This window comes from Panthera uncia, chromosome B1 (assembly GCF_023721935.1).
Source record: "Panthera uncia isolate 11264 chromosome B1, Puncia_PCG_1.0, whole genome shotgun sequence".
In the NCBI taxonomy this organism is placed as follows: Eukaryota; Metazoa; Chordata; class Mammalia; order Carnivora; family Felidae; genus Panthera; species Panthera uncia.
The window spans coordinates 3186026-3205877 of record NC_064811.1 but is presented as its reverse complement, the minus strand read 5'-3'; the positions used below and the strand labels follow the sequence as shown (position 1 = coordinate 3205877).

The following is a 19852-nucleotide window of genomic DNA, read 5'->3' as shown; positions in this document are numbered from 1 at the left end:
CTTCCTCCCTCCTTTCCTTCCTCCCACCCACCCATCCCCGCACACTGCCCCTCTCAGTCTGCTGGTCGGGTCGACTGCCCAGGAGGGTAGCCTCGACTCCAAAGCGGTGGTGCCCAAGCCCCTGATCCTTGGAAGTCATGTTCTCTCAGCCCCTTCTCTCCATCCCCATCCACACAGGGATGCCCAGCCTCCCCTGCCCGCTTCTGGACAGCCAGGGGCATCCACCCGGTGCGGGCCTTGGCCAGGCATAGGTGACTCCCCAGTGAGGGCCTGCCAAGCGCCTTCTTACAGTTGGTGGCCACGGCTGTTCTCCAAAGTAGGGTCGTGTCTCCTGATCTCAGGAGCTTTCCTGGCGGCCTCGACCCTCCTGCCTTTCATTTTAGCCCAAGTGAGCACCTCCCTCCCGCCGTTTTGTCTCCCGCGCCCACCTGCTCGCCGCCCAGGCCTCCCCCCCGCCACTCCCACCTTCAGACTGCTCCCCTGTCTCCTCCCAGCCCCCTCACCAGCAGTTCGCTGAGAGCAGGGGGCCTCTTCGTGCTTGCCCCGTCCCCAACGGTCCCAGCAGCCGAGCGCTCGGAACCCAGTGCAGCCGCGACCAGTGCCGTGAGGGCTGGTCACCTGAAGAGCTACTCTCGAGCGAGAACACCGTTTGGTTCATCGGGGGCCCTTGTGTGAAGACGGCCTGGAGCCAGGGCAGAGCCAGCCTTCCCTAGAGAGGCTGACGGCCTCTTCTCTTAGACAGGGGGCCATCTAACCCTTTGGAGCCCTTTACTCCTTGGCTGCTGGGGAGCTCAGGACTTAGCCCAGGGCTTCGCCTTCGTAGCTATCACAGCCTTGGTCCTTTCCCTAGTAGCTGAGTGTCCCTGGCGTAACTGCCGTCTGCCCCAGCGGTGCCTTTGGCCTTGGCCGCCTCCTGGAAATCGGTGGGTCTGCTTGTGGTGCAGGTTGAGTTGTCAGGTGACTGTTCCGGGAAACTGGATGGTGGTGTCTCCTCGCTTCTTGCTGTGTTCCTCTCTGCTCTCGGGCCAGAGCCCGCCGGGGGCCACCGGGGTTCATTCCTTTGTTGTGACCGTCCCCCGGACACCCTGGGAAACAGTCATCCCCTGCCCCCAGAGCTGTCACCTCCCCTAGGACATGTGGACTAATCAAAGGGCCCAGTAATTCTTAGCGGGGTGACTGAATCTATAATTTAAAACCTTTGAGCTTGACGTGTTCACTCTTGCTTTTCTTTTTCTTAATAAAAGTTTCAAAAATATGTAAACCCAGTTAATCTAAAGTTCTTTGAAAGGCGAAAGATTTATACGATCTGAAGAGAAACCAGAGTATAATCCAAAGTTCTTTAAAACAGACCATCCTTAAGTTAAATTCGGGAGATGTCAAGGAGCACTTCTTGGTCCTGTCTCAGCTTCGGGGCTCGCGAGGGTTTGGGGGTTCAGCCAGCCTTGGGACTTGTGTGCACCCCCAGGGCTGCTTGGCTGGAGTGTCCGCCCCCCTGGGAACTGTGGAAGGTGGATCCTCAGTGCTCAGTCCAGCCTGGGGAGTGGAAACGTCGCTCACCTCCGGCCCCAGGGGTCTCTGTGTCCCGTGCAACCGGGGAGAGGTGCAGGGAGGCGCTGGGGGTGGGCACTGCCGTGCACGTTCCCCGGCCGCAAGGTCACAGGCTGACTCGGGGCACCGCGTGCAATAGACGGGGAGGCAGCAGGAGGCAGGAGCAGGGGGTTGGCGGGCGGGGCCTGCGCCCTGGAACCCATTGTCGCTTCTTCAAGGTGCCGCAGGCTTTAGTGTCCCTGGAACCTGAGCTGGGCGCTCTCCCAGCTCCGTGGCTGGGACCGTCAGTCCGCTTTCTGGGCTGCAGGGTGGGTCTCGGAACAGAGGCCACGACGGCGAATGTTCGCGGAGCCGCGGCCCCTGGGGGGGGCTGTGAGCCAAATACACGCGTTCTGGCCACGAGCTTCTGTTCTAGCTGGGGAGGGGGGAGGGGGAGGGGGGGAGGGGCACAGGAGCGCCAGTCTACGCCGTGACGTCAGAGTAGGGAGGCCGGCAGAGGGCCATGGAGAGGGGTGCAGAGAGGGGCGCGGGCTGGCAAGCAGCCGCGGGTGCCGGGTGGGGGGTCCACCGCGGGGAACCACGAGGGGCCCCGCTGCCTTCCTGGCGGCCTGGCTGGGGTGCGACAGCTGCAGGGGAGGAGAGGTGGGGTCCCCGGCGAGGCTTGAACTTGGAGCTGGGGCGGAGGGGCGTTTGCCGGGAGGCGGGTTCAGGGGGCACCTCAGGGATCAGCCCTGGTGCCCGCGAAGCCCCAGCCCGCGCTTCTCCGTGGCTTGGCTGGTTTTCATGCCGAGGTGACGTTCACATGCCCTGCAGCCGACCGCTCTCAGTGCGTCGTCTGGCCACACGAGCACGCCGGCGGTGTGGGGAGCTGCCTGTCTCCCCACGGGGAGCACTCGGGACCGAAGTCCTCCCTCCCCCCCCCCCCCGCGCCGTGTTTCGTTTCCTGCACTGACTGTCGCCTCACCTGGGTCCAAAGTGGCTGCATGACGTATTTAGCAAGACACAGAGCCAGGACCTCCAGCCCACCTCCGTGTCCCCAGCGCCACGCGGGACCCTCGCATTTAGGTGACGTCCCGGCGAAGGAGGAGACAAAGGGACCCAGTCAGGGCACCCCGCACCGCCCCCCACCCCACCGCCCGTGTTTCTGGAGAAAGCCGCGTGGGGCTGGGCCCGCTGGCTCCCGGCTGGGTGCTGAGCGGGGTTGTGACCAAGGACTGAAACACAATGGTGGCTGCCTCGCGGGTGACAGGGCTGCACCTCTGTGACAGCCAGGGGGCCGCTCACGCACAAGCACAGGAGGCTCGGGCTCCTTCCTGTTTTGAAGCATGACCTTGGGGTTCTGAGCAATGCTGACCAGGGGCCGGCGCTCATGTCGGGAGCGGGATGCGGGGCCCAGGCCTCTGTGCGGGGGCCCTTCTTTCCTCTGAGGACCCCGCTCAGCCTTAAGGGTTGAAATGCCATCTAGGGGGTGACTCCCAGATTTACATCTCCAGCCTGGCCCTTTCCTCCCTCTCCGGCACCCCGGCCTGGGATGTACCGCTGTCCTCACCCCCACACACCTTCCCGGCTGAGGGGCGCTTTCAAAACTTAGGGCAGACCACGGCCGTCTCTGCTCCAAAGCCCTCCCGGGCTGCACCTGCTGGGGGTGAACACCCAAGCCGCCCGGAATGCAGACCCGTGGGCCCAGCCCCCCCGCCCCCCCCCCCCCCCGCCCCCCCCCCCCCACCGCTCTGACCTCCCCTCACCCGGAGCCACCTGGTCCCGTCCATCCATCTTCTGTGCAGAAAAATCTGTTTAGATATTTTGCCCACTTAAAAAGATTGGGTTGTCTGTGTCCTTAGCAGGTTTTGAGAGCATTGTGGATAGGAGCCTTCGTCAGACGAGATGCAAATGTTTCCTCCCGTGGCCTCACTTTTCATTCCCTAAATGGTGTCTTCCAAGAGAAGTTTTGTGAATTTTTATGACGTCTCATTTAACAAAGTTTTTTAAATGGATCGTGCATGTGGTGTTGTATGTAGGAAATATTTGCTAACCAAAGGCCAGGAATATTTTCTCCTACCTTTTTCTCTAGCAGTTTACTTTCTTTTGTTTTTTTATTTAAAATTTTTTAACGTTCATTCATTTTCAATAGACAGAGAGAGACAGAGTGTGAGTGGGGGAGGGGCAGGGAGGGAGACACAGAATCAGAAGCGGGCTCCAGGCTCTGAGCTGTCAGCACAGAGCCTGATGCGGGGCTCGAACCCAGGAACCGTGAGATCCTGACCTGAGCTGAAGTCAGATGCCTAACTGACAGAGCCCTCCAGGTGCCCCTAGCAGTTTACTTTTTGAGGTCTTAGACTCAGGACGATGGTGTATTTTGAATTAATTTTTTAATAGCGCAAAGTATGAATCAACATTCTTTTTTGTTTGTTTTTGTTTTGGATAGTCTGTTGTTCCGGCACTGTGTATTTTTCTCCCCTAAACTGCTCCTTTGTCAAAAAAAAAAAAAAAATGAGCCTGTCTTGCCCCACTTGTCTGTCTGTCCGTCCTGATTTCCGCAGCTCTGCAGTGTCCTCAGGTCAGGCAACGTCAGCCCTCCCAATCTGTCCCGCCTCCAAAGTCGGTCTGGTTTTTCTGGATCCTTTGCATTTTCATGTGGATTTTATTTATTTTTTTAAGTTTATTTATTTTGAGAGAGACAGAGAGCAGCATGAGCAGGGGAGGGGCAGAGAGAGAAGAGAGAGAGAATCCCAAGCAGGCTCCACGCTGTCAGCACAGAACCGGGTACGGGATTCGAACTCACAAAACCGTGAGACCCTGACCTGAGCCAAAACCAAGAATCAGATGCTTAACCATCTGAGCCACCCAGGCGCCCCTCCGTATGGATTTTAGAATCAGCTTGTCAATTCCTCCCCCAGAACTTACAAACTGTGAGATCATGGGCTGATGGGCTGAGCGGAAGTCAGATGCTTAACCGACTGAGCCACCCAGGTGTCCTCATCTGATTTTCTACACAGATTATTCTGCAGTCTGTGGATAGAGGCAGTTTTTGCCTCTCTCTTTCAGTCCGGATGCCTTTTCTTTTGTTCTTGTCTGGCCAGAGCCTGCATAAGACACTGAATAAAAGTGGTGAGAGAGGATGTCCTTGCGTTGTTCCTGACCTTGGAGAGACGTCTCTAGTCTTCTACCAGTAAGCAGAATGCTCATTCAAGGTCTCTCGCAGGTGTCCCGCCCCAGGTGGAAAAAGTTCCCTTCCATTCGTGGGTTTTCGAAGGCACAGATGCTAGAAGATTTTGTCAGACACTTTTTCTAGACCTTTGGAGACGGCAGTCTTCGTTTTGAGTCTGTTAATGTGGCAAATTGTGTTGGCTGAGTTTTGAGCGTTGAACCATCCCTGTATTCCTGGGATAAAGCCCCCTTACTCATGAGGTATTATCCTTTTTTCCATATTGTTGGATTTGGTTCGCTGAAAATGTCTACAGGGTTTTTGCAGCCGTCTTCCAGAGGGGTGTGGGTCTAGTTTTCTGGTTTTAGTATCGGGATGATAGTTGGGAAGTTGTTTAGGAAAAACTCCCCTCCCGTGCCTCTTATCTGTCCTCAGTTCTCTGCCACGACACTGCGTCACTTCTGACACCCTGGGGACCAAATGCGAGGGGCTTCCCAAAGCCAGCTAGCTGTCCTATTGTTCTCCCCTGAGCCTGACACTGTCTGCCTGGAGATAGTGTCAGACCCCACAGTCAAGGTCATACAAGACCGCCCCCCAAGTCAGATGCCAAGCAGAAGTGCAGGCTATCACCTGTGCTTCTGACCCACCGGCTATAGACTGGGGGTTCTCATGGCCCCTCCTCGGGTTGGATCATTTGCTAGAGTGGCTCACAGAGCTCAGGAAACAATGGAAGAGACACACAGGGCAGGTCTGGGGAGACGCACAGAGTACTTCCGAGGAATCACCAACTGGGAAGCTCTCCCACCCACCCTCTCGGGCTTGAACGGAGGCTTCATGGTGTTGGCATGATTGGGTACATCCCCGCCATGGTGATTATGTCATCCTCCAGCCCCTCACCTCTCCCCAGAGGCAGGTTGGGAGTCGGGGCTGAAAGTTTGACCCTTGGCCACATGGGTGGGTTTCCCTAGCAACCAGCCCCTTCCTTAGGGGCTTCTCAAAATCACTCACTAACATATACTCAGGAGTGGTTGCAAGGGGCTTGTGGTGTAGGTAACAGAAGAAACCCATCTCACATTTGTCACTGTCACCATTTCAGGATCTGACAGCAAAAGATGTCCCCGGAGCCTTTATCACAGGGATTACAAAAGTGTTAGGGGGTGTGTGCTGGGAACCACAAACGAACATCAAAATACGTATTTCTCATTATAAATCACGACATCCCAGAAGTATTTGCTCATTTTCAGTGTTCTACAAGAGTTTGTGCAGAGTCAGTGCTATTTCCTTCCTAAACATTTAGTAGAATTTTCCCGTGGGACCACCTGGGCCTGAAGTTTTCTTTGTGGGAAGATTTTTAACTACAAATTCAGTTTTTAACAATAGAGGTGAGGTTACGTGGTTGTCTGCTGCTTCATGAGTGAGATTTGGCAGTTTGGAAACTTAAAGAAACGTGTGCATTTTGTCTGGGTCATCAAATGTATTGGCATCAAGTTATTCATCGTTATGTCTTATGACCCTTTTAATGCCTGTAGGATCCGTGGTGATGTCACCTCTTGCAGTCCTGGTGAGGATAATTATCTTCTCTTTTCCTTTGTCCTTTTTTTTCATTTTTTGGTTGATCAGTGTGGCTGAAAGCTTAAAGTTTTATCTTCTCTATTATATTTCTGTTTTCTACTTCACAGATTTCCAATCTTTGGTATTTCCTTTCTTCTGCTTACATTGGGTTTCATCTGATCTTCTTTTTCTAGCTCTTAAGGTGAAAGCTGAGGTCATTGATGTGAAACCCTTTTCTTTTTTGATATGGGCACTTTGGTGCTATTCATTGTCCTCCACGTACTGCTTTACCTGCATCTCACAAGTTTTGATATGTCGTTTTGCCATTTTTATTTGGCAAAGTTTTATTCTAAACTTTAGAATCCTTTCTAGTTTCCTGTTTGATTTCTTCTTTGAAAACGGGTTGTTCAGAAGTATGTTATTTCGTTTCTAAGTTCTTGGAGACTTCTTTAATTCTGCTGTGGTCAGAGAGCATGTTTTTATGATAGGACATTTTAAAATGTACTGAGACATGTTTTATGGTTCAAGACAGGTAAATGTTATTTCTGGGTCTAGGACACCTTCTAAGTCACAGGCTGGAGCAGCCAGGGGGAAGTTGTGTGTATAATGCTCTAAACAGAGGGCCTGGCATGTGGCTAGTGTTCACTGGGCATTATCAGCTAATATTACCATTTATGGGGAAGGCAGGAGAAGGTGACAAGTTCAGATCTGAGCAGGCAAGGCTGGGAAATCTGGGAGATAAGGCTGGAGAGGAGAGCCCCAATGCCCACCAGGGTTTGGGTGTAGGTCTCACGACAGAGCAGATGTGGGAACTGATATGGGTGTGTGGGTCCTAAGGGTGGGGGTGGGCATGAAGCCACCAGACGAGGCAGGACATCTCCCAGCCCTTCAAGAGCAGCCTAGAGGAGAGAAGCAGCTCTAGGCCTGTGACTACACAAATGACTCCCACTGCTTTTTTGGCTCCTGGGGTGAAATTTAGTCCCCACATGGCCCCTCAGAGAAGGCAGAGGTTTTCACAGAGGCTCTAACGGAGTCTTGTCATGATTTGTCCCCAGACTGGAAGAAGCGTTTCATCGGCATACGGATGCGGACCATCACCCCGAGGTGAGTGTCTAAGGTTGATACATTCCCACTGCCCCTCTCTCCTCCTCCCAGACCCTGTCCAGCCATGCCTGGCTGCCTGCAGGTGTTCCCGTGGGCCAGACGCACTCGCGTTCCCAGGCCTGGGCTCAGGCCAGTCCCTCTGCCTGCAATGCCGTTTCCCCCTTTGTCCCATAGGTTTCCTCAGCTCCCTCAGGCTCCCTTCAGGTGCTGCCTCCTCCAGGAAGCCTCTGTGGTTACCGTAGCAAATCACCACAAACTTCCTTCTCTCACACTTCTGGAGGCCAGTAGTCCCAAATCAGGGCATCAGCAGGGTTGTGCTCCCACCGAAAGCTCTGCGGGGAGAGTCCTTCTTAGCCTCTCCCAGCTTCTGGGGGGCTCCAGGGGTTTGGGGGCTGTAGCCGCCCCCACGTGAGGATGGGGGCAGACGTGCCTTAACCACGGAACTGCCTTTTCAGTTTGCTGGAAGAACTGAAAGCCAGCGACCCAGACTTCCCATCGGTCAGCAGTGGGATCTACGTGCAGGAGGTCGTTCCAAACTCACCTTCTCAGAGGTAGGCTGCCCTACAAGAGGCAGGAAGGCTGGACGGGGCCAGCAGACATCCTGGTGGGTGGGGTTGGGTGGGCATGAGGCCGAGGGTGGGCTCGCCTCGGTGACCTTGTACGGCCTTGAGCCCTCTGACACGTGATATGGCATGGATGTGGCAGGTGGGATTCCGGCTTGTCGTCTAAGCCAGGGGAGGCTGGAAAGATGAAGTTCTCCTTGGGGCATTGGCAGTCACCGTCCTTGGTTCAGAATATCCTTTCCTTTTATTTTTATTTTTATTGTCATTTTACATTGATTTGTTTTTGAGAGAGAGAGAGAGAGAGAGAGATACAGAGTGGAAGCAGGGGAGGGGCAGAGAGGGAGACAGAATCCGAAGCAGGCTCCAGGCTCTGAGCTGTCAGCACAGAACCCGACGCGGGGCTTGAACCCACGACCCGTGCGATCATGACCTAAGCTGAAGTCGGACCCTCAACCGACTGAGCCCCTTAGGTGCCCCCAGAATGTCCTTTCCTTTGGGTCTGGGGAGACAGAGCAGTAGAGACCCCCCAGAGCTCAAACCCCATGCCGGCTTGACTCCCACCAGCCTGGGCCTCCTTCCTTGTCTGCAAGATGGACACGATTCAGCCCACTCTTTGTCCCCTGAGGAGACTTGGTCAAGCTCAGATGAGATAAAGCCCCGTTTCCTTTGAGACCACCGAGTGCTGGGAAAGACTGACTGTTCCCAACACCATGAGCTGAGGCAGCCGGTGCGGCACGGGCCCGGCACGCTTGTGGGCCGATCCAGGCCCAGAGGGGCTCTGACGAGCCCCTTCCCTCCTTTGCCCCAGGTCTCCACTGTTGGAGGGTGGGCTGCATTCGTCAGTGGTCTAAACGGTAATTCGCACAGCTGGAGATCGAGCTCAAGGGCCGTGGGACTCAAGGGCAGGCAGTAGAGTGGAGAGGAACCAGGCAGGCGGGCCTCCAGCCCTGCGGGGCCCCTTCACCCCACCAGGACCCCCTTCCTCCTGCATGTGCCGTGTTGCTTGTGCGGGAGGACACGGGCCCCCGGCACGCGCGCTCGGTCTGCAGCCGGCCTGCAGGACAAGTTGTTAGAACGCAGATCCGTGAAGGCAAAGAGTCAGCACCCAGCTCAGGCCCCTTATTCAGGGTTTCAGCAGGCGGCCGCCCTCAGGGCCAGAGCGGTGGGACCAGGAGCCACGGTGGCTGCCGATGGCCGAGGCCGTGGCGTGAATCAGCGTTCCATATGCACCTCCTTAGTCAACCCTCACCGCGGCCTGGACCTCGCAATTTGCAAAGCGTGTCCCCACATAGGGCTGTAGGTGTAGAAGCTGAGGCTCAAAGGGCCCGAGTGCCTGGCCTGAGGCAGCCCAGCTAGGAAGGCGGCAGGCCACACTTGGACCCAGCCCTCCTAACGTGTAGAAGAAGCAGGCCGACACAGCCCTGGCCCTCGTAGGACATTGGTTTTCAACTGGGGTAGGAACCCCGCAGTCAGGGTGCTGTTCTCACCTGCGGAAGTGGTTTTTCTTCAACCGCTGCTGTGCAACCAGATCGTCCCCCGAGCAGGGTCCTGGCCTCGCAGGGATGTGCGGTGACCGGGTGTCTCTCTGTCGGCAGGGGGGGCATCCAAGATGGCGACATCATCGTCAAGGTCAACGGGCGCCCGCTGGCGGACTCGAGCGAGCTGCAGGAGGCCGTCCTGACGGAGTCCCCTCTGCTTCTGGAGGTGCGTCGGGGGAATGATGACCTCCTGTTCAGCATCGCGCCCGAGGTGGTCCTGTGAGGGGGAGCTCTCCCCACGTCGCCGAGTGCCAGAGCCTGCGGCCCAGGACAGGTGCCAGCCGAGAGGTCCCGTCCGGAGCCGCTGCCTCCCACGGGGTCGGGACGAAGGACCACGGACGGTCCTCAGCAGAGCCAGAGCCCTCCTCCTGGCTGTCCAGGGGCAGTGCCGCGGGCAGGGCTTGGCCAGGGACCTGCCTCTCAGCCTTCGGGGGGTCGACTCCCTCATCACAGTGCCACGGGGGCAGCCGGATGTCCCCCGGGTACAGATGCTCCTGAGGGCCACCCTCCAAGTGCCCGGGATATCTAGAACACTCCTCTGGAGTCCCCTGCAGCCCCCACCTTCTGTCCTACACCCCTGCCTCGACACCTGTCCATACCTGTGTCCAAACGTCCAACCTACTCCTACCCCTCCCTCCCCTCCAACTCACCTGCTCAGGTCGGTCCCCGAGCCCATCCTCCGCAAGGGATGCCTCCCATCCCCCCCCAACTGAACACCACAGTGCCCACCGCACTGAATGACCAGGGCTGTTACCCCGCCAGCCTGGAGGCCCTGGGGGGCAGCCGCGTCTGACTCGGGGAGTCAAGCACCGGCCCACAGCAGGTGCCGAGCGGAGGCGCCCTGGCTTCCCAGCCAAGCCCTGTGGCAGGAGAGAGACTGGCCGGGAGCAGAGAGCACCTGACACCCTCTGGAAGGCCGCTTGTCCTCCTGGAGGTGGCCTTGGGACGGCGGGCAGAGGAAGCCCCTTGACGGGGGTTGGGGTTCCAAGGACCGAGCTGGTTCCTCCTCCCCTGTGCCGTTCTGCGTGGGGCAGTCGGCCCTGAAGCGGCAGGTGGCAGGTGGGGGGGAGGGGCGCGCGTGTGTTCTGAGGTGCATCGGTGGCCTTTGCTGTACAATGGATTCCCCATGTTGCTTGTACTGTGTGTTTCTCTACTGTATGAAAATTAAAGTTTACAAGCACATGGTCCTTGGCCGGCAGGGGCGCCGAGGGCAGCCCTTCCCCCGACCCCCGGCCCCAGCCACAGCTGTTCCTGCCTCCGGTCCTGACGCCAGCGATGGCGGGGCGAGGCAGGAAGAGACCGAGAGGCAGGAGCTCACCCAGGGTAGCAAGCAGGGGGCACCAGGGGGAGGGGGAGGGGCGCCCAGCAGGTCTGAGCGGGAGGGGGCCGGGCCTGGGTTCTGGGCCGCAAAGCCCGGGGCGATGGAGACCCCGCCGGTCCCAGCCTCGCAGGGGGCAGGGTCTGCCTCTGGGCAGCCGCGTGAGCACCGGCCACTTTCCCTGAGGGCGGCTGGACAACCGCGGGGCCTCGAGCCCTTTCCAGCTCTGGGAGCCTGGGGCTGGACAGGCCCGTGTTTCAGTGACCCGGCCCCACCCTCCTGCCACGGGGCAGGTCTAGAGGGTGGCCTCAGATGGCCGTGGCAGCGGCCGGGATTCTGTTTGGTACCTAGAGGGATGCACAGGACACCCAGGCACACCAGGAGCTGGCGGGGATCAGACCACAGGGCACTCGGCAGAAGGACCAGAAACTGCCGCGAGCAGCTTTGACGAGGGCGCCGTGTCTGGTTCAGCACCCCGGTTTTGCAATCCCGGGGCTCCGGTTACCTTGTGAACTGAGCGCCGCTCCCCACACCCGGGCCGCACCGGGGCCCTGGGTCTGCCCTGAGGGGAATTGGGTCCCTGCGCTGTGCGGGGGGGGGGGGGGGGGGGGGGGCGCGGTGCACCGTGTGGGGCTGAGCTGTTTTCCGCAGAGCTGGAGAAAACCCTCCGGCCGAGGGGCAGAGGGCCGCAGGCAGCTGGGCCGACGGTGAGCCCAGAACCGTGCCTTGCGGCTGCAGGAGACCTCACAGGTGGTGGCGGTCGTGGGCGGGGCTGCAGCCCCTGCTGTCGGGGACCTTGGGCATTTGGGGGGACTTCGCCCCTGGGATGGATCGGGCCCCCTGAGCGTGGCCTCCGAGGACATCAGTGGCGCCCCAACCGTCAACATCGCCCCTTTCCCCACCACCGCCGCAGGAAACCCTTGACTTTGGAGGGGAGGCGGGGGGCAGATGCGGGGAGCAGCAAGGCGGTGGTGCCCAGAGAGGAGCCGGGCTCGGCCGGTCGGCACCTGCTGTGCCATAGTAAACACTGGATTAAATGCCACGTGGGAGGCTCCTGCCTCGGGGTCTGGCCTCAAAAGTGCCCCCAAATGTCACTTCACACCTCGTCACTCCCTGCCACCAGCCTGCTGTCTGGCAAGAGCCACCCCCGGCCTCAGGTGGTCCGCCGGTGAAGCGGGAGGCGGGATGTGGGGCTCTCTGGGCTCAGGCGTCAGCCGGGCCTGCGCTGTGGTCTTGCCCTTGCCCCCGTCTGGCGGACCCTGCTGGGGCCCCGACCCCTGTGCTGCTGCATCCAAGGAGGCCACTTTCTCCCCTGGTGCTGGGGGCTGTGCAGCGAGGGTGGGCCCTGCGGCCTTGGGGCCCTCTATCCCCCTCCAGCCGCCCAGCCTGCCCCCGGCCCCCAGCTGCGAGGAGCTGGCTTCCCTCACACTCCTCCAGCTGCAGCCGGTGAAAAACAACTTTTCCAGAGCCCGCCAGCTGCCGCTGGAGCTATTGCGCAACCCTCAGGGTCCTGACGCCACCCCGGGTGGCTGGGCTCGCGGCCCGCCCCTCCGCTATCCGTCCTGGGACCTGTGCACGGGGTGCCGGCAACGGCAGCGTCCTCGGGCAGGAGCACCCCGTCGTGGCCGTGGGGGCCCTTCATAAACACCCGGAATCCAGGCAGGACAGGACGGGAAGGAGCCTCACAGGTCCCTGAGTCCACACGCCCCATTGGACAGCGGCGGGAACGGAGGCCCAGAGAGGAGGACTCGGGGTCACACGCGAGCGCGTGGCCGGCCACCAGGGGCCCGGGGCCGGGCTGGAGCGCACAGCTGTGGCCTCAGCCGCAGCAAGACAAACATCCGCCACCTGACTTGGGGTCGGGCCAGGGTCTCCAGGAGGGGCGCGGCCCGAGGGTCACAGCGTCTTTCTCCTTCCGGGGCCCCTCCCCACCCCCAAGGGGATTAGTGGGTCCAGACCACAGGTGACCAGACAAGGAGGCTGTGGTATGAATCGGATGCCAGGAGGCGGCTGGGCACCCGGCAGTGTTCCCCCGGCTTGAGCAGCGCCCGGGGAGGCCGGGGCGGGGGGGCCTGCCTGCCGACACTGCTCCAGCCCCCTGTCCGTGTAGACACGCCTGTCCCCCGGCTGCCCTGCTCTTGGCCCACATTCTTCAGGTCTTCTGGGGGGCCGGCTCTGAGCTCTCTCCCTCCACTCCCCCTGCTTCCTCCAGCCCCGCCCTGTGCAAGGCGCTCCAACCACCTGGACCCTGCCTGGGCACCCCCATGCGGGCCCTATTCCCTCTGAACGTCCGCATCAGAACCCGGGAACTGGGACGTCACCTCATGCGGCCAGAGGGACCCCGCAGCCACGGTCAAGTGAAGGTTCCTGACGCGGAAAGTTATCCTGGATGACCAGACAGGCCTCCGGGGTCACAGGGTCCTTATCAGAGGAGGCCGCAGGGTCAGAGTGAAAGACGTAGGACGGAAGCAGAGGCTGGGGAGGGGATGTGAGGAAGGGGCTGGGGAACACAGGAAACCTCTGGAAGCTGGAGGAAAGGGTTCTCCCCTGGCGCCTCCAGGAGTAACCAGCCCTGTCAACACTTTGACTTCAGCCCAGTGACACTGGCTCTGATGTCCTCACGCAGTGCTCACCACACGGGCACCTCCCTGTCCCAGGCAGCCGCCCGCTGCCCTCTCGGCTCCAGAGGAGAGACCAGGGCTGGCCAGCTGTAGAAATGCACCCCCAGCCCTCTTCCGTCAGTCCTCCCAGACCCCAAACCCTGGCCCTCCCGACTCTGGCCGGGTCAACGTAATCGGGATGTGACAGCTCGCGTGTACACACAGCACGCGTGAATCTGTGCGCGCATGGAGATACGTGTGTGTGCGTGCTCATACAGCCAGGTGAGCGTGCACGTGCACAGTCATGCATGTGTGCACATGACCCACGTGAGCGTGCACAGTACAGACGTGTGCACACACAGCAGGCGTGCGTGCGCACAGTACAGACACGTGTGCACACGCGGCCCATGTGAATGTGCACACGGCACTCACGAGCGCGCACGTGGCACAGACATCCATGCACACAGCCCACGTGAGTGTGCACACAGACGTGTGTGTGCACACGGCACGTGTGAGCATCTCCAGGGTACAGACGTGCGTGCACGCGGCCTATGTGAGCGTGCACACGACACGTGCCCATGGAACTGCTCAGCCCTCAATCACACAATCTTTGGCATGTGCCCTTGTGGACGTTTCTTCTCGCTGCACACGTCAGGGCTACGCCTCCTTTTCCTGGATTCAGTTTCTTCCTCGTTTTGTAAGTTTCTTTTTTTTTTTTTTTTTTTTTTTTCATTTCAGTCGAAATGTTTTCTCCAGTAACTGTTTTCACAAAGGAGTCCGGGGGAGGGGATTGAAGAGCTGAGATGCTTGAAACGTTTTCATGTCTTCAGAATCGTTGTCATCGCGAAGCGTGACGGAGACAAGGGCCCGAGCCTGACATTTGAATGTACATCTGATGCTCGCCCATCATGGGTGTTAGAGGCACTGACCCCCACTGAGTCAAAAATCCACATACGACTTTTAGATTTCTTAATTATATTCATTTTTGAGAGAGAGAGAGAGAGAGAGAGAGAGAGAGAGAATGAGTGGGGGAGGGGCAGAGAGAGAGGGAGACACAGAATCCCAAGCAGGCTCCAGGCTCTGAGCTGTTAGCACAGAGCCCAACGTGGGGCTGGAACCCGCGAACCGTGAGATCATGACCTGAGTCGAAGTCTGGCGCTTAACCGACTGAGCCCCCCGGGGCGCCCCTAAACAATCCACATACAACTTTTGATTCCCCCAAAACGCAACTGCTAATAGTCTGCTATTGGCCAGAGCCCTACCGATAACAAGAAAGTTGATTAACACCTATTTTGCATGTCGTTCGTGCCGTGTACTGTATAATAAAGTAGGCTAGAGGAAAAAATGTTCCCGAGAAACGCACGAGGAAGAGAAAATACGTTTACGCGCTGCTCTGTATTTATGGAAGAAAATCTGCGGCTGAGTGGACCTTCGCAGTTCCAACCCGTGTTGTTCAGGGGTCGCGCGCATTATCAGAAAGCAGGTGCACGTCGCCACCCCCGCGTCAAGAGCCCCGACAGCCCCCGGCACCACCTGGTCCCCGCCAGCGGCTCCCGACAACTGCGCTTCGTGGTGAACACCCCTCGAGTTCCCTCGCGGCTCTAGCGCCTGTACGTGCCTCGCTCGACACGAGCTGGGGGTTGCCCGCTCCTTTAACTGTTGTGAATGGAATCACGCAGCATATACTCACTGGGGGCCGGCTGCTTGTGCCGGATAGCGTGCTTGTGACCTCAGTCCAGGCTGCTGCGCGTGGAGGTAGTGCGTTGATTTTCATCATGGTGCAACATCCGGCTGGCACACGCCTGGTGTCCCATTGACGGACACTCGGGCTGCTTCAGAGAGGGGCTGTGGCCGCCGTGCACACGCGCACCTCTCTGCGCGTGTCTCCGGGGACTTATGTGGGCATCTCTGTTGCCCGTGTTCCTGGGAGAGAAGCAACCAGGTCATTGGGGGGACGTATCATCAGCTCTGGTAGAAACCCAAGCTTTCCAAAGTGGTTTTGCGAATTTGCAGCAACGCACGCGGTCAGCCTTGAATTTGAGGCATCCTGTGGGCGCAGAGCGGTGCCTCCGGATTTCGGTTGGCACTCTCACGACCCCTCGGAGGTCGGGCGACTTTTCAAACATCCGTGGACCGTTCAGGCGTGCGTCCTTGTCGCGCGCCTTTCACGTCTGGCCGGCTGCTGATTGTCTCGACGTGCCTTTTCCTCCTTGCTGGATAGTTCTCTTACCAGGAAATGAACGCTTTTCTGATTCGTGCACCACAGATGCCTTCTTCCTATCTACAGCTCGCATTTCACTCCCCAAATGGCGTCCTCTAAGGAACAGAAAGGTCGGTTTTAACAGCCCGACCTACCAACCTTTTCCTTTATAACTAGTGTCTTCGTGCCTGATCTAGAAAGCGTCTTCCTACCCCCGAGGTCCCTACCTTCCTGTTAGCTTCCCGACACTTCATTATTCTACATCTTACACTAGATACACGATCCGCCTGGCGTTGACTTTTGTGTGTGGTGCACGGGAGAGGTCAAGTTTCATTTGTTCCCATGGTTTTCCCACAAACCATTTCTCTGAAAGGCACTGCTTTCCTCCTTTGTCATAAACCAGGCCCCCCGTGTGCATGTAGGTCTGTCTCTGGACTCCTTCCGCCCAGCTGATCCTCCTCTGTGTCCTTGCCCCAACACCATCCAGTCCCAGTTATTTCGGCCTTTATGACCTACTTTGTCGTCCAGTGCGGTAACCGCCACGCTGTGCTTTTCCGTCAAGAATGCTTCCCTATCCTCGGTTCTTTGCTTTTCCACATGTTTTAAAATAAGTTTACCAAGTTCCACCGCCTGTGAATTTAGTTAGAAAGGCATTGAATCTATAGATTAGTTCCGAGAGAGGCGACATTTGTGATATTCAGGCTTCTAACACAGGAACTTGGGTATACCCCCACTTATTCACATTTTCATTAATTTCTCCAAATAGTGTATAGTTTTCTGTGTAAATGGCTTACACTTGATATTATAAATGGTATCCTTTAAATTTGTTTTAAATTTCCTTACTCTTGCTGGTATATTGACTTGTTTTTATGATTTCTTCTTATTTTTTTATCATGTTTTATACTGGACTTATAAACAACATTCTTGCCAAAATCACTTGTTAATTCTCCCAGTCGATTATTTTGGATTTTCTACATACTCAATCATATCACACATAAATAATGAGTTTTATTTCTTCCTTTTCAATCCTAATACCTTTTACTTCCTCTCGCCCCACTGAACTAGCTAACCCTCAAGTTCAATGTCATGCAGAAATAATGAGAATGGACATCTTAATCTCGTTCCAGATCTCAAAAGGAAATCTTTCAATGTTTCACCATTAAAAATAATGTTTGCTGTAGGTTTGTTGTAGTTATGCTCTGTCAGCTTAGGAAAGTTTCCTTTTATTCCTAGTTTGCTACGTTTTATTATGCACCAATACCGATGCTAACATAAACTTTTCTGCTTCTATTAAAATGATTATAAGATTTCCTCCTTTCTTCTGTTACTGTATTGAAATGCATTGATTTTGAAATATTTTTACCAACCTTGACTTACTGGACAAAACCTAACTTTATCATGAAGTCTTATCATTTTTCATATTCGTGCTAATATTTTGTTTGAGATTTTTGTGTTCGTAAGTACAATAGTTCTATATGTTTCCTTTTTCCTAATGTTCACACTGGAGTTTGCTCCTACAATGACCTCTTAACTTGACTTGGGCAGTGTCTACTCTTTTTCTCTAGGTAAGTTGGTGTAAGACTGGCATTATTTTTCTACTAAGTGGTGATAGAACTTAAGAATAGACATCTGTTTTTGGAGTTTCGTTTGTGGGAACACTTAAATGATGGTTTTCAATTTCTTTCATGGTCATGGGACTGTTTTGACTTTCTATTTCTTCTTCTGTCAGCTTGGTATGTCACCTTTCTCTGGGAATGTATTCATTTCATCTAAGTTTTCAAAGTAGTGGCATAACATTATTCATAATTTCCTCTTTTCATTTATTAGGGTTTTTTTTCTTGAGAGAGAGAGAGAGAGAGAGCCAGGCAGACAGAGAGACAATCTTAAGCAGGCTCCACACCCAGCACAGAGTCCCGCACAGGGCTCGATCTCACAACCATGAGATCATGACCTGAGCCGAAATCAAGAGTCAGATGCTTAACCGACTGAACACCCAGGCACTCCTTTATTTTTTTAAGTTTTATTTCTTTTTTAGTGATCTCTATACCCAACATGAAGGCTCGAATTCACGACCCCAAGATCAAGAGTCACACTCTCCACCAACTGAGCCAGCCAGGCATCCCTTCTCTTTTTATTTCTTGAATTGTCTCCAGTTTCTACAGTATGTCCCCGTTTTTATTCTTGACATCACTATTTTTGTCTTCTCTCTTTTTTTCTTGAGTAGTCCTGCCAGGGTATAAATTTATTACTCTTAAAACAAAACAAGATTTCGTTTTGTTGATCCTTTTCACCATGTACTTGTTTTGTTTTCCATTTCATTAATTTCTGCTCTTTTATTATTTTTTCTACTTTTTTGGGGTGGGGGTTAATTGGTCTCTCTTCTTTTTAAAAAATTTTTTTAAACTTTTATTCAGTTTTGAGAGACAGAGCACGAGCAGGGGAGGGGCAGAAAGAGGGAGACGCAGAATCTGAAGCAGACTCCAGGCTCTGAGCTGTCAGCACAGAGCCCGACACGGGGCTCAAACCCACAAACCGTGAGATCATGACCTGGGCGGAAGTCAGTCGCCGAACCAAATGAGCCACCCAGGCGCCCCCCTTCTTTTTTAATGTAGGCACTGGAAGGTATAACTTCCCCCTAACACAGCTTTAGCTGCATCACCCAGGTTGTTTTTTCTGGACCTCCCTTCAGGCAATGTTGCACATTGTGTTTGGAGTGTAGAGTCCGGGACCAATCTGTATCTGAATTTCAACTCTCTGACTTTCTAGCTGGGCAACCACGTCCAGGTGACTTCTCATCCCTCAGTTCCTTCATCTGTAAAATGAAGATGGTCGTAATTCCCAGCTGGGGATTAAATAATTAAAACCCTTTACACAGTGCCTGGCACAGGGTGTGCACTCACAATGTGTTATTAGCCGCTCCCCGTCTGTTACACCCGTTCTGCATTTCTTTGTCGTTGGCTAACTCAAGAAGATTTCCTTGACTTTTCCCTCTTTGATTCTATTTAACTTTTCCATAAGCTCTTGTCCTGGGACTGCCTCTTTTTTCTGTTTTCTATAGTAACCAATTCGTGTTTGATGGATGCCAGATCTCTCCAGGGGAGCGGTTACTATGGTTTCAAGTCAACCACGTCGGAAATCAGAGTGAACTTCATTTTCTTTGGAGTCAGCCCTGCTGGTCCACCTCTGTCCTTCTCCTGGCTGCTTCTCCTCTCGTGTCAGCTGGTCCTTGCTTATCTGCTGAAACACACGACTTGGGGGCTTGACTCATGGACGTAAGTGAGTGGCAGCCGTGTGGTTTCCCTGCTGAGACGTGGGCTGTGGTCTGTGGGCGCCGGGCACTGTGCCTCCTGCCAGGCTTCACTGAGGGCACGCAGGAGGCGGGACCGTCTGCCTACTGACAAAATGAGGAGGGCTTCCCCTGGAGCGCCACCCCACCCTTGGAGACGTCTTATCTTCAGAGGAGCTGGTCACTTGCCTGTGCCACCAGCATGGCTGGGTCCCCAGAGGCAGGCCCAGAGACAAGGACTCGGGCGCGAGTGCTCTACTTGAGAAGTGACTTCCAGAAGCACTGTGACGAGTCCAGAGTTTAGACAGGGAAGGAAAGGAAGCCAAGGGCCAGTGAGCGGGTCACTGCCGTGGCACCCCTGGAAGACGGTGTGAGTCACGCAGCACTGTCCGCCTGAAGGGACAGGGCACTCTTGTCCAGTCCCCAGCGTCACTGGCCAAGGACTGCTCGGCGAGGGGGGGCGTGTCCTGAGTGAGTGCAAAGTACTTGAGCAGAGTGGCAGGAACCTGTGATAAGACGCTCTGCGCTCACCCGGGACGATCACGGGGGGGAGCGCGTGCATGGGAACCCAGAGCACCCGAGGCTGATGGACACATCCCCGGGGCAGGCAGCCACGTGAGATGCTGCAGGAGGTTCGAAGTCTGGCAGCCCTTAAGACATGTTTTCAAGGCTTTTTGCCTCGTTGGTGCTTTTAACATGAAAAAAATTTAAGTGTGAAATATTTCCAGTGCACAGCAAAGAACAGAAAATAGGGCCGAGCCGTGGACCTTCCTCCCATCCCCGGTACACTGTAGCATCCTGACGTGTCCGTTTCCGGCACTCTTCTTGGCATGCAGGGGGCCCTTCCGTGCACCGCAGGCAGCAGCGGCACCTCGGTGGCCGTGACGGGGGGCGTTGGGTCCGTAGGGTTACCACTCCTCTGCGGGTCAGTGCTCTTTTCCCTCCAGACGCTTTAAGGTCCTCTCTCCGTCTTTGGTACTTGGCAGCGGGGGGGGGGGG

The 19852-nt window shown here is 56.0% G+C and overlaps 1 protein-coding gene across 2 annotated transcripts in view; it reads left to right on the top strand.

The window, feature by feature from the left end:
- Window positions 1-10627, top strand: part of HTRA3 (HtrA serine peptidase 3) — a 29880-nt gene extending 19253 nt beyond the window's left edge. The window contains exons 7-9 of one of the 2 annotated variants that reach the window (XM_049630231.1): window positions 7300-7348; window positions 7804-7899; window positions 9507-10627. In XM_049630231.1, coding sequence (XP_049486188.1) covers window positions 7300-7348; window positions 7804-7899; window positions 9507-9672 — 311 coding nt within the window. In that variant the 3' untranslated portion in view covers window positions 9673-10627. Of the gene's footprint in view, window positions 1-494; window positions 1239-7299; window positions 7349-7803; window positions 7900-9506 lie in introns of those variants that run through there. The other variant, XM_049630230.1, reaches the window with a different exon arrangement.
- Window positions 10628-19852: the final 9225 nt, after the last annotated feature.